The 14,001-nt window shown below is 39.5% G+C and overlaps 1 protein-coding gene across 5 annotated transcripts in view; it reads right to left on the minus strand.

The window, feature by feature from the left end:
- The window catches only part of Kcnip4 (potassium voltage-gated channel interacting protein 4), a 1,070,438-nt gene that overhangs the window by 99,970 nt on the left and 956,467 nt on the right, over positions 1–14,001 (minus strand). For all 5 annotated transcript variants that reach the window (XM_041643760.1, XM_041643756.1, XM_041643759.1 and 2 more), the window contains one exon: positions 1,883–2,007. In XM_041643760.1, the coding sequence (XP_041499694.1) occupies positions 1,883–2,007 (125 nt within the window). The remainder of the gene's footprint in view (positions 1–1,882; positions 2,008–14,001) is intronic.

The following is a 14,001-nucleotide window of genomic DNA, read 5'->3' on the forward strand; positions in this document are numbered from 1 at the left end:
CGGAAGAATCTGTGACATTGAGCTTTAGCCTGATCCTTTTCAGTGCCCATGATGCACTGCAAGGGCAGTCACATGCACATTAGGATCAAAGACAACCGCACTCCATGACAACCTGCTGGCCCCTGAGGTTTGGATGGATGACAGTATTTTCTTCTACAAATAATAAAACCCTGTAGTTTTCCTAGTCCTAGAAATGGAATTAGTGAATAAGCTCCAATCTGTAAGTCAAGTATTGGATATTTTTGTTTCCTTTAACCTTGAGAACATTATTCATAAATGTGAGTACAGGCAACTAGCACAGACTGAAAGAAATAATTAAAGAAAAAAATGATAGTTATTCATTTGATGAAACCAAATTTGAATTCAAAACACTGGAGAAGAATGAGGAGGTCTAACCTTCTAAACAACTAGTCTTTGTCAAGAGATGTACATTAAGGTTTCTCCAAACAGGAATTATAAATAGCAGATACTGGTCTATTTGTAAGGATTATTTACTATTCTCTATCAAATTCTACCTACAAGATCTACTGAGTAAATTGGGAACATGGGGACCTTGGGAGAGGGTTGAAGAGGAGGGGAGAGGCAGGGAAGGGAGTAGAGAAAAATGCACAGTTCAATAAAAATCAATAAAAAAAATCCACCTACAATTCCATATACTTTGTATTCCTCAGAGGACCAGTATATACCAGAAATGTTTTAGTGAAAGAGGAGGCCACACACTCATCGTACACACACACACTCACACACACACACACACACACACACACACTCACACACACACACACACACTCAAGCTCTCACACAGAGAGGTTTGAGGCTTGGTGGACTGGGAAGATAGCAAGTTAGTAAATTGCTTGGCTTAAAATCTTGAGGACCAGTTTGATCCCTAGAATCTTTGTTGAAGATTCTGGATGTGATGATGCACACCTGTATTCCTAACACAGGAGGAAGTGACTACAGGAGGACATCTGAGCTTGCTGACCAGGAGCCTATTCACCTTGGGAAGCTCTAGAAAAGTTAGACCATGTCTCAGGAAATAAGTTGAATGGCATCTGAGAAAAAAAAAAAACACAAGCTTGACCTCTGTTCCCCATGCATGCTCACAGATGGACAAATGCATGTGAAGACACGCACACATACATGAGGAGAGAGAGGGGAAGGGAGGGAGATGCATGAGAAGGCACACACATACATGAGAAGGAGAGAGAGAGAGAGAGAAAATGAGAGAGAGAGAGAGAGAGAGGGATGGAGGGAGGGAGGGATGGAGGGAGATGCGTGTGAAGACACACACACACACATACAGGAGAAGGAGAGAGAGAGAGAGACTGTTAATCTTTCACCGATGTTTCATTTGACCAAAGAAATGCTAAGAATCTTATTTAGATTTCACGCAGCTCTCTGACAGTCATCAGCAGTTTCTCTTCTAGCCTTTTCTCACATGGACTCTGAATCTAGGCATCCTGCCCCTGATTTCTTCTTCTGCCACTAAAATATATATTCAGTTTGTTTTGAGGTCTTTCTGTGGCCTCGAATAATATTTTATCAGCATAAAGTAGTTTGCAGGTAAAAAGGAAAGCGCTTATTGAAATGCTCCCACTCCACCTGAAGAAGAAAAGAAATCCCAACAAAAGGATTCCATTAAGGAAACACTTTCAGTACCCATCCTTGTCAAACAGTCAATTAAATTCTACCAGCATTGGCTTGTCAAAGTCAATCAGAGTCCCAGTGGGTATTGACTGTGTTCCAATTGAGGAGAGATGAGGAAAAGCGTACACAGGCTTTGGATTTTCACAGGGCAGTGTGTCCCTAACCCCTCACACAATCATTTTTGAGTGATCCCCTGAGAAGTAGGTAAAGGTGAGGTCACAAAGAATGTTCTTACGTTTTTAAACCCTCTGTAAAGAATCTGAAGCTCTTTCTTGGTGAATTTGCTCTGGGCTTCCAGCAGTTCCAACGCTTCAGGCCGATGCCTGACCGTAGCCATCTCCAGTTCATCTTCCACGCTGTCTGCAGAGGGAAACCAGAGAGAGACTTAGGCCTAATTGCTGCTCCCTTGGACCAGGAATGAGCAACACAAACATAGGACAAAACATTTTCCAGATTTCAGGGACTTCTATCTCCAGAAAGGATCCTCACACTGACAGTAACAGTCTCCGTTTCTCAGACTTCACCAAATTCAACCATGACATTGCTGTCCGATTTTCCTTAAACGTTCGTTCTATTGAGCAAGGTAAATCTTACAATTTTAGCATTTTCCCCAAACAGCTCAAAATTAGCAACAACCTGAAATTTGTGTTTGCGTATCGAGTGCTAGTTTTAAATATAGACATGTTGTATAAAAAAAAATCCCTAGAATCTCATATATCCTGAATACAACATGGAGGACTCTCTTTATAATTTTTGAGGGTTCCATTAAAAAAAGTTGGCACTGGGTTTTGATCCTACTGCACGTACTGGCTTTGTGGGAGCCTAGGCAGTTTGGATGCTCACCTTCCTAGACCTGGATGTAGGTGGGTGGTCCTTGGACTTCCCACAGGGCAGGGAACCCTGATTGCTCTTTGGGCTGACGAGGGAGGGGGACTTGATTGGGGGAGGCGGAGGGAAATGGGAGGCGGTGGCGGGGAGGAGGCAGAAATCTTTAATAAATAAATAAATAAAGTTGGGAATCTTTTGGGTGGGGGGAGGAGTTTTACAAATGAAATGTTCAGACCAGGTACTGAGGAAGGCAAAGCAACAGAAGCCAGTTGGACTGGCTAAAGACCAGCCTTCTTTCTGCAGTTTGCTGGAAAGACTGGGGCCTCGAGGTACTTGTAACTAGTGTGTTGTCCAGTAAATGCAGACAATTTAGAGAGTGTTATTATACTTTTGTATCTTACCCTGTGACTATATATACGTGGTAATTTATCAAAGATATTTTACGTTAAAAAACGTTTTGTGCCAATATGACTGGGAATTGCTATATACTTTAATGAAATTTTAGAATAAAACAATGTAATATATCTTCTTTTTTAATATATCAGTTTTCATAACTGCAAATTGAATCCTGTTTGGCTTTTTATAATATAATCGAGCCAAAGATTTGTCAAGAGGAAATGTTTCACCCTCAAGCAATATATCATATTGTGTGTGCTTTTAGCATACAGTCATATAAGCATAAATCTGAAGGATTCTGGGTGTAATAGGGGTGTTCGTGCCTCAAAGGATAGAACTCTTTACTTAAGATACTCAGTCCCGTATCATTACAGTAGAGGGTGGGATGGAGCCATGAGGGAATATTCTCTATTCAAGCCTAGTCCACGCCCCACAGTATTTCAGTTGGAAAGCTTTAGTCATTGGCTACAGATTACACATGCAGCTGTTATCCAAATATGTACCATCAGTGAGTGAGTGACACAAACAGTGTTGCCTCTGACATGTCCACATGTACACTGAGGTCATGGGAGGGGCAGTGGGAGGGCTCCCAGTAGGGATTCGAGGATCAGGAGAAACTGAGCCATCTCCTAACTCTTGCTCTCAAGTGTTTGCAGGAAACCAGTATTGGCAATAGAACATAAGTGTGCAATGGGTGACCTTTTCAATTAAATGACAGAAGGTACTAACAAATATTCATTATCCCTATGTAATTTGCTTTTTTTGTGGGTATTGTGGATGAGATTGTTTTCCTGATTTAGTTCTTAGTCTGTTTGTCATTGGTTTATAGGAAGGTTGCTGATTTTGTGTTAATTTTATAGTCTGACACTTGCTGAAATTATTTATCAACCTCAAAGGGAGATTTTTAGGGGATTCTTTTATACTAAGAATCAAATCATCTTTAAATAGGGCTACCTAGATTTCCTCTGTTCTATTTGTGTTAGGTTTTTTTGTTTTGTTTTTGTTTCCTTCTCTTGTCTAATTCTCCAGTGAAGGTTTCAAGCACTGTGGTGAATAAGAGCTGAGAGAATGGACACCTTTGCCTTGTTCCAGACATTAGTGGAAATGTCTTTATATTTATTTACCAAATTTCAACTTGTAGGCAGGGATATGTAAAAGGACTTCCTGAATAAGTATTTGGTAGCATGGTAACTAAGATCACAAATCAAAAATGTCCTCCCATGTAACTAAAAAAGTCGTACACCAAAGGAAACTGAGAAGGGAATCATTAGACAGCTCACAGAGTGTCAGAGAATTTTTGTCAGCTATTCATCTGTCAGAGGATAAGTGTCAGGAATATACAAATGAATACAAAAATTTCACCTAAACATTAAGAATATAAATAACACTAAAATATAGTCTATGGGGGAAACAGAAAATTCCCAAAAGAAAATTTCAGTGAAATGAAAAATAAACCCACTTTAAGACTCTTTCTTACCCCATGTTGAAAAATTATCATCATTAATACAAATCACAACAAATTCTGGTATGGACATGGCAAAGTAGAAGTTCTTTTTCCTTTAATGACTTATTTATTAGGGCACGTCATGTGCATGTCTTGTGCCTGCATGTCTGCAGTATCCTCCAAAGCTGGAGTTATGGACAGCCATAAGCAACCATGAGGGTCATGAGGAATTAGAAGTGGGCCCTCCACAAGAACGACAAATACTCTTACTATAGGAACCATTTATCTAGCCCTGTAAAGGAAAACATCTATATGCCATTGGTGGAAGTGTCAATTAGTGTAGTCACTTTAAATATTGGTCTGATGTTTCTTAAAAATCTAGAAAGAGCTAACATATAAAGGGGGGGGGGATAGATAGGTCAGCAGTTTAAAAGTATTGCTTCCCTTATAGAGAACCAGAGTTAAGTCCCCAGCACCCACTTGGAAGCTCAGAACCATATATAACTTCAGTTCCAGGGGAATCAGACATTCTCCTCTGAACTCTGTAGGCACAAGACATGATTTGTTGCACACACTTATGTGTAGGCATGACACATAAGAACCCAAAATGAGTAATCGTTAGAGAGAATAATAATAATAATAATAATAATGAAAAGGAACTACAATGTGGCACAGGTATATTACTCCTAGACGTATACGCAATGGAGTTTCTATCCTACTACAGAGACACTTTCACATCAATGTTGATTTAGGCTCTATTTATAATATCTAGGAAATAATATCAGCCTAAATATCTATCAACAGATAATCAGTAAGATAATTTCAAAATGCAACTAAAAAACAAACAGAATTTTCTCACATGTGTGGACAATGTCCCTACCAAAAGACATGGTTATTAAATGAAAATTATAATAAAAGACATGGGAAACCTCCAAATGAGTCACTGAGCTGTGGGCCTCCAGCAGTTCTTCAACGACACAGGCTAGTGCTATTGCCTTTATTAGGCACCGTAATAGACAAGGTAAGCACCCATTGTTGAAGATACCAAGAAACAGGACATAAGGAAACCAAGCACGAACTGAACAAAAAGGTCCTCCCTGGGGGCAAGCTTTCCCAATGCCCTGGGTATATTATTTAGGGTTCTGGGGAAGACACGGCATCAGTTATCTTACCCAGCACTTCACCCTGAATGCTGCAATATTGACCTACCAGGCAAGATATGTACACTGATGCAATACTTGCCAACTGTTACAAGGAAACATGGCTTTCTTATTAGATTGAGGTCTGTCCTACAGGGCAGAATTTCATGCCTGGTATTGTAATCTTGGTCAAAATCCCAAATTTTTGAAGATATATGCCATAGGGTAAAATCTGTTTTTATTATTTTTATAAATTACCAACCTATCAAGTCTTCAGAATATGTATGCTTATTCCCATAGACTTGAGCTGCTCTCAGCCTTGGCTAAAGAAGTTCTTTTTGCAGTAGACAGTGGGCAGTGGAGAGATGCATGCATGACTGGCTAAAGTGTTGAGTGTAACATGCTGAGTATTCAGGCCTAGTGAAGCATCTTTACCACCCTTATCCCATTTCATGCCATCCTGAACACATAGTAGCTGTGGTTACCTTTACAAGTCTAATACAAAAAAAAAAGGCAAATGCCATTATAGATGAGGTAGATCATCTCCAGGCCCACCCCTTCTCAAAGATCTTTTGGCACTGGATCATTGCTTGTGGAAGGAGAACCATTACTTATTGAAGATATGTCCACAGGTAGTTTTCTCATGTTCCAGTAGATAGAACCACATCTATGCAATATGGGCAGCTGTAGTCGTACATGGTAGATTTAAAACAACAGCAACAAAAACACTCTGAAGTTGGGAGGGATCATCTTAATGGAGAGATTGGGGATGTTAAAGGGGAGAAATGAAGATAAGGCATCATATTTTATAAATTATAAAATTCTTAAAAGTAAAGTATAAAATTCTTAAGTAAGTAAGTAAGTAAGTAAGTAAGCAGTATATTATCATCATGTAGTAGGAGGAACTAAAGTAGCCCGGAAAAGAAGGGTAGGCATTTACTGATATATTGACTTTAGCCTGGGCTTTAGTGGGAAACTCAAATAGATGGAAAGAGAATGGCATAGAGAGATGTGGGAAAAGTTGCTTCACAAGGTAGCTGTGGATTAATGGCCTGATTTGTGCTGTGTTCTTAGATATGGCAATACAAAGAAATACTGCACTTCAGACTTAATACAAGGGGATGATGTCAAGTAGAAAGATTCCAACTTTGTACAGTGATGTGTATGCCTTTTCTTTACTGTAGTAGGGAGCATGGGGGCCCTTTGTTCCATCCCACCCAGCTAGCTTACACCCGAAATAATCACACTGAAACTGTATTCATTTAAATACTGCCTGTCCCATTATCTCTAGCCTCTTATTGTCTAACTCTCACATATTAGTTTATCCCATCTCCATTAATGTGTATCACCACTTGACTGTGGTTTACTGGCATGAGTCTAACCAGCATCTGTCTCGGGCAGGAGAACCATGGTGTCAGCCTATCTCTGCTTTCTTCCTCCCAGAATTCAGTTCTGTCTTCCCCGCCTACCCGAGTTCTGCCCTATCAAATAGGCCAAGACAGTTTCTTTAATAACCAATGAAAGCAACACAAATACAGAAGAACCTCCTACACCACTTTACACCATGTAAATGTAAATTCTTCAATCCATAACACTCTTCCTTTTGTATTGCTATTAGAAATATATAGGGTTATAAAGGTCTAACTCAACATTCCTGCCTCTTTTCTGAAACCTGTCCAGACTGGCCCAAAGGCAGCTCTATCTAGCATAGGTATCAGAGGTTCTCAACCTGTAGGTTGAAACCCTCTTGGGGGTCACAAATCAGACACTTACATTACAAGTCATAACAGGGACAAAATTGCAATTATGAAGTAGCAACAAAATAATTTTATGGCTTCAGTTGACGACAACATCAGAAACTGTAATAAAGGGTTGAAGCATTAGGAAGGTTGGAAACCACTGAGCATGACAAAGTCACACTTTGACATTTGATGTCTCCCTTGTAGGTTCCTTAAACACATGGTCAGCACTACACATCTGGGTATCCTCTGGGTCTAATGGCTACCCTGGAGTCACGATGATTTGGTGAATGGATAACTAATGAGTGACTTGTTTTTGGTGCTGTTAAAGTTCCCTTTGTTCTGGAGTCCTGTGAACCTGAGCTTTTCCCTAGAGAAGAGCTTCTCAGACTGTGATCTGTGGGATGTCAGCTGACCTAAAATGTCTTCTTTAAACAACTGTGTTCTCATCTCATTGTTCTAAGAAATACAGCATAAGCAGCCATGAAGGAGAGTGTAATTAGCTTTGGTGAGAACCCCTTCAATCAGAGTCTGACCTTGTGGAGACCCTGCAGCCTTTTCAGCATTGAGGAACAAAACAACACATTAACCTCCCAGCCTTTATACTATGCAGCAAGTCTGACTGCACTACCCTTGAGGAACTGTTTCTTTCCTTGCTGTCACAGACTTGCAGATGCTACATTTGAGACAAAAGGCCTAAGGCTGGAGGGTCAGTGTAATTGAATTAAGTTGTATGATAGGGTACACATCTGTGATATTCAGAAGGAACCACACTGCAGGGGTCTGCCTGTGGGTTCTCTTGTATTCCACACTGGCTTGTGCTTCCTCATGACTTTGACCTGCCAAAGGGCTGTTTCTCTTTTGAGGCACCTGACAGGCTCCAGAAAAGATCCTTGAAATCATTGGCAGTTGCTAGCATATGCGGTGTTTCGAAAACATCACCGTTGAATGCAATCAGCACTGGTTCCTGGGTGAGAATTCTCCTGAGAACATAGCAGCCCGCCAGGTCATGTTTGAGCCAGATGCTAACTGGAAATGTGCATTCTGGAAGACTCTAACACGGCACCTAAAGTTGATTAAATTCTTACCCTGCGAGATAGATGAGATCTCATCACAGCAAACCCCCAAATGAAATATCACCGTGAATCTGTCACACGAGTGGAGACTGATTCTCACAGAGTTAAAACAATACATGCCAGCTGTCCAACTGAAGAAAAGACAGGGACCCAATTTATACCTGACCTTTGATGTCTTAAGGTGTTCTCTTTGCTTTTTCATCTTCTCTATTTTGCTACTAAGAGAAGTAACAGTGATAAAAGTAATGGCAAACTCTTGCCGTCTGTGTACTGCCTGTGTCTGAGATGTTAACAATACCCATTTCATGGCTCCTGTTCTCCCCCCTGCTGTCTGACTTCTCATCATTACTTGTATGGAATGAGCTGTGTCACCCAGATTCGCACTCAGTGTTTTACTGGGTTTGGTCGAGCCTGTCTTCAGAGTTTTCATGGGCTGAAACACGCTCCTCATAGTGCTGATGTGAGAGGATGCAGGGACTTCTCAAAGGCAGGGCTCATGGAAGAAGGTTACCACGGCCCCTTCCTCTTCTTGCTCTGGTTTTAGGCTCACCACATGTTCTGGTCATTTTATGTGCTCTCGTCATGATGCATTTGTTGTGATGTAACATAGTAAAGAAAGCTTCATTAGAGCTGGCATCCTCCTATTTAAACTTCCAGACTCTTAACTATTTTAAAAAATTATTTGATTCCATAATAAACTACCATTAGTAAAGGAAAGTGAACTGATAATCCATCTGCATGACAGAATTTGGAGGCAGGGCCTTTATGACCATAACCAGGATTTTAAAATGTCGTAATAGTAGGGCCTTAATCCAGCATCCAACAGGCATGGGTGTTTAAGAGGAGAGGAAAAGACAATGGAGACCTCCTTAGAAAGGAAAATGCCCGTGAAGACCCAACAAAAAGACAGTGACATACTACTTCTCTGACTTCAGACTTGAAATTTCTAGACTATTGAAAGAGTAAATTTCTGTTGTTGAACACATTTATCTGGAGTATTTTCTCATCCAATCAGATTCAGGGGAGACACAAAGCTACTCAAAGTATTGTCTTGTTGCCTAGGTTTCCAAGTGGGTCCTGGGAAGGTTGCAAAACAATCTCATCCTCAGAGCAGAATGATCAATTTCATTTTTCAGATGAGAAAAATGAGTGACATGTCTATGGTGCTGGGCTTAGCCTAATAGTTCAAAGTTCAGTTGCTAGTTAGAAATGGAACAAACATGTCTCTAGAATCCGACCATACAAGTAAATGTATTACCTACCATAAAGGTAATGCTGAATTTTTTTTTAATGAAGTCACCACTATTTATAAACTGTTACTTAAGTCTGGTAGTGTGATATCTCATTTCAATACTGACATAAATTTAGCAAGATATCCATAATGGCCTTTATATATAGAAGGAGCAAACTGGGACCTACAAAGTTTAAATGATGCATTCAAGGCCACATGACACTTGGGAATTAGTCCTTGCCTTTTTGTCACAAATGATCACAAGTTTAGTCAACTTGAAGTCAGCAGCTGTTTTGAGAGGTAGCCATATGGACTCTGCCATCTTAGGAGATAAGAGGTGCCCCAATTGATCACCAGCCAAAACGTGCCAAAGTATAGTCTAGGAGTTTTCAGCTAGCAAAGGATGTCCTGCCATTGAGAAACACAAGGAGGCAGGTGCAGAGGGCATAGGATCTCAGGAAAAACACAGGTGGATGTATATGGAGGTGCTTATTTCTTTGGAACAAAACCCAGGAAACTGAATGGGCTCTGACCTCTTGTGCAACCCAAGGCCCTTGCAAACGAGGGAAACTAAGGTATCTTGTCAAGAAGCCGATTCACATACGGTGCTGTATTTGTATTCTGTGACACCATGAATGCAAATGGTATTTAAATTTGTGTGTCTTCTAACAGATTTAATTGTGATCAGACAACAAAATTCCAAGATCTCCTCGAGCTTCCTGGCTGTTTCTTTTCCTCTTTTGCTCCTTAGATTTAAGCCTTTAAGGGCCAATATTATCCTGAATCTGAGTCAACAGGTCCCTCAGGCCATGACACAGTTGAGCTAGAAACTGGAATTTAAATCAATAGGGAACAACAGGCTCAGCTTTAAAATAGGCATATTTCTAGAAACTTTTCTTACACTGTAGAAGTCCATACAAGCCCAACATAATTATGCAAATTTGACCCTACCTGTAGTCCCCATTTTTCTGGATATAACTGCAAAGAAACCTGCCTTACAAAAAAACCATGAGAATGTGTCCTGACTTTAAAGACACAAGGTTGTGCACAATATATCTAATGAGGTAATCAAAACATCCTTTGCAGAACGGAGTTGCATTTTGTTGAACTGGTTTATGCACTTAGACCACACTCACACAAAAGAGAGTTCTTCCTAGGATGCCATATACACCTTTCTAATAATTTTATTTTCAATTTATTTATTGTATGAGTATATACAGTAGCAGTGGTGGTAAGATGCCCATCTATTACAGTACATGTATAGAGGCCAGAAAACAAGTTGTTGGCATGAGTTCTCCCATTCCGATACACGGGTTTTGGGAATGGGATTCAGGTTTCAGGTTTAAAGGCAAACATTCTTACTAGTGAGTCCATCTTGCTGGCTCTTATTCCCCTTCTCATCAGACCACTGGCTTGCCACTCCTACAGCATTATCTTTGGTACATAACAGTGATGAGAGAGAGAGAGAGAGAGAGAGAGAGAGAGAGAAACAGAGAGACAGAGAAACAGAAATGTGAAGACACAGAGATAAACTATGTGAACCATTCCAATGATAGGGAGTGAATATATTTATACAAGATAGCCTTTTAAAATTTAATATGATGTTTATTTTAAAATGTATCTACTGAGGCTGAACATATACCTATAATTCCATCATTTAGAAGCCTGAAGCTGAGAAGTCAGGACATCAAAGCCTAATTGATAAAAAGTTTAAGAGCCATCTGGGCTCATGAGAACCCAAATTATCTGTATTTATTATTTTTAGCCTTGTAACTTTTAGATTTTATTTGAATAGGAATCAATGTGTCTAGCCAAATCCTGAAACTGCTTGTCTCATTTACAGAAACACCCTCTGAAATTTTATTACTAATGTGTACATTTTATTAAATTGATCTGATAATAAACAAATCAGTATGGGAATAACATGCTAATCTTGAATATTTTCTAATGATATTTTATCTATTATTAAACAAGAAGAAGCTTGGGCAAGTGGTAAGCCCTGCTGGGCTTTCACTAAATTTGATCAGGGCCTTGATCTACACTGCACTAAGTGAAAGATTCTTCACCATGATATTGGAAACTGCTTCCAGAACTTCTAGAATGAGGGGATGATTTGTGTCTTCTTGTTTGATTCATGTCCAAGTCTGACACATTGGTCTGAGGTAAAAGCTGACTAGAGAATAACATCCAAAGGTATTTTTCCTGTCAACAACATAAGCCCTTTCCTCCTTGCATTGTTACTTCAAAGACTTGAGCAGACGTAAGGTACACACCCATATACCTGCCTTTCTATTCCTCGATTCTCGCCCTGCTCACAAAATGTTGGCCTGAAAACCAGTTAGTCAATAGTGCAGGGATTATGAAAGAGTTTAAGTCTACACACTGTACAGTAGATGATGATGGAAAAGCACCTGTCACAAATTACTCATCACTTCTTCCTGTTCTAACATTTGACATCCATAGGCAGACTTCAAACCTGGGCCAGACCTTGCAAGCATCTCTTTAAAGTGTTTGGCAATGTGAATTATTTTTATGTCAAGAAGGCAATGACCTGGAAAGCCTCTTAACTCTTCCTGTCTGTAAAACTCTTTATCCATCCACCCACCAAGAGCTATTTTGAAATGCACATTTGAATATGTGAGTAATTAAGTCTAAGCTGATGATGTACACACAGCCCATGAAGAAGAACACTATCACACCATCAGAAATACTGAATTATTTCAAGACTTCCACAGACCACCCTGGGCATCAGGAGCCCTGATATGTTTTAGTCTGAAAATATTTCTTTAAACCTGGTAGGGAGTGCATTTTAAAACCAAAATAAGACATAGCATTTTAATTAGTATGTTATTCTATTTTATACTAATATATTACATGGAAAATGAAAAGTACCTTGAAAATGGCAAATTATTTCGAGCATCCCTGTTAGATGTATTTGTTGGCAATGACATAACAATTTCCACTCTAGGAGAACTTGAATTGCTTTGCAATTTCGTGATTGAATTCAATCACTACAAAATATAACAACCCGGAGGTGGAGCTGCCAGACCAATTCCTCACAGCATGTATGAATGGATTGTCTCTGACTTATTTGTAAACACAAATAACTTTCTCACAAGGTTAGATTTATTTAAAGTCACCTAATTGGATTGTTCTTTATCAGCATTAAGCATGTCATTTCCAGAGTAGATCATGATGGCTTATTGCAGCAGATATTATTCCTTAGGTGATAGGTTCATAGGTGATTTTCTGTAGATGAAGGAAATGAAAGGGATGTTATCAGATATTATAATCTGATAGACATAATCTACACTAGAGCTGATAAGAGGGAGGAAGATGGATACAGAGAGAATAACTGAAAATATCCATAAAGATATATCAAAAAAATGGATATTCTAATCAGGAAAGAAAACATGCTGGGGGTTTACAATCAATGATAATTTTTTCAAACGTAAGGAAACAAAGTAAGAGAAATAAAGAACAATGACCTCCAATAGTTCACTTTGTTAAAAAAAAATGCCAAAACAGAAGCTCTGGAGTGCTCAGCTCTAAGTGGGCTATCTAGATCACACCTGCATATTCAGGAGTCAACAAAAGAGGGGACAGAATGATTCGTTTTTTTATTTCTTTGTTTATTCACTTATACACATTTGCAATAACAATTGTTAAAAAAAAACAGGAGACTGTGAATTTTGGAGGTGAAAGACACGGAGGTTAGTGGTGGGGGAGAAATGAAGCAATTATATTCTAATTTTTAAAAAGATCCCTCTCACATGGTAGAGGGGGAATTTGAAGCAGAGCATAATTTAGCAGACTAATAGTTGTAGATTCTCCCCTGCAGCCTATGAGCAGGCTAGCCACATGTTCTTGGCCAGATAATGTTGCCAGATCTGAGTTTCATTTGTGGGAAGGCTCAATCACAAATACATTGTTTACTCCCATGATATTAATGCCACTATTGGGCTAGTGGACATGTCAATTAGGCCAGTTTTACTCTAGCTCTCAGAGTTCACAGATGGGTGAGATCGAGGCTTACTTTTCTATCCTGGTAGCACTATACAAGTTACTGAGTAGGAATAAAGCTTCCAGGTGAGTACCAGCTGGATTTCTCCATTTTTCACTATTCAACTATGTTATATCGTCATCAGGAGTGTCTTACTGCCTTTTTATGGAAGAAAACAAAAGGCACTTGCAATAGCTTGCAGTGTTTGGGAGTTTCCAATGAAGTAACCCATTCTTGGAACTTAAATGCTTACTTGTTAGTCTGTGGTGTCTAGTGAGATTATTGCCACCCCGTTAAGAGGCAAATTCATTTTAAATCTTTTCTTTTTAATGTTTATTGATTCTTTGTGAATTTTATATCATGCACTCCGATCCTGCTTATTTCCCTGTCTCCTCAAATCAGCCCTGTTGTAACCTCTCCCACCAAAGGGTAATGAGCATGAGAGAACTAGCCCTTCCAGACACCAAATATAGCACACAGGAGAACTGGCCATGCATC

Source organism: Microtus oregoni, unplaced genomic scaffold, assembly GCF_018167655.1.
Source record: "Microtus oregoni isolate MIOR12 unplaced genomic scaffold, Mior012 000090F_ref0000504, whole genome shotgun sequence".
NCBI classification, from domain to species: domain Eukaryota; kingdom Metazoa; phylum Chordata; class Mammalia; order Rodentia; family Cricetidae; genus Microtus; species Microtus oregoni.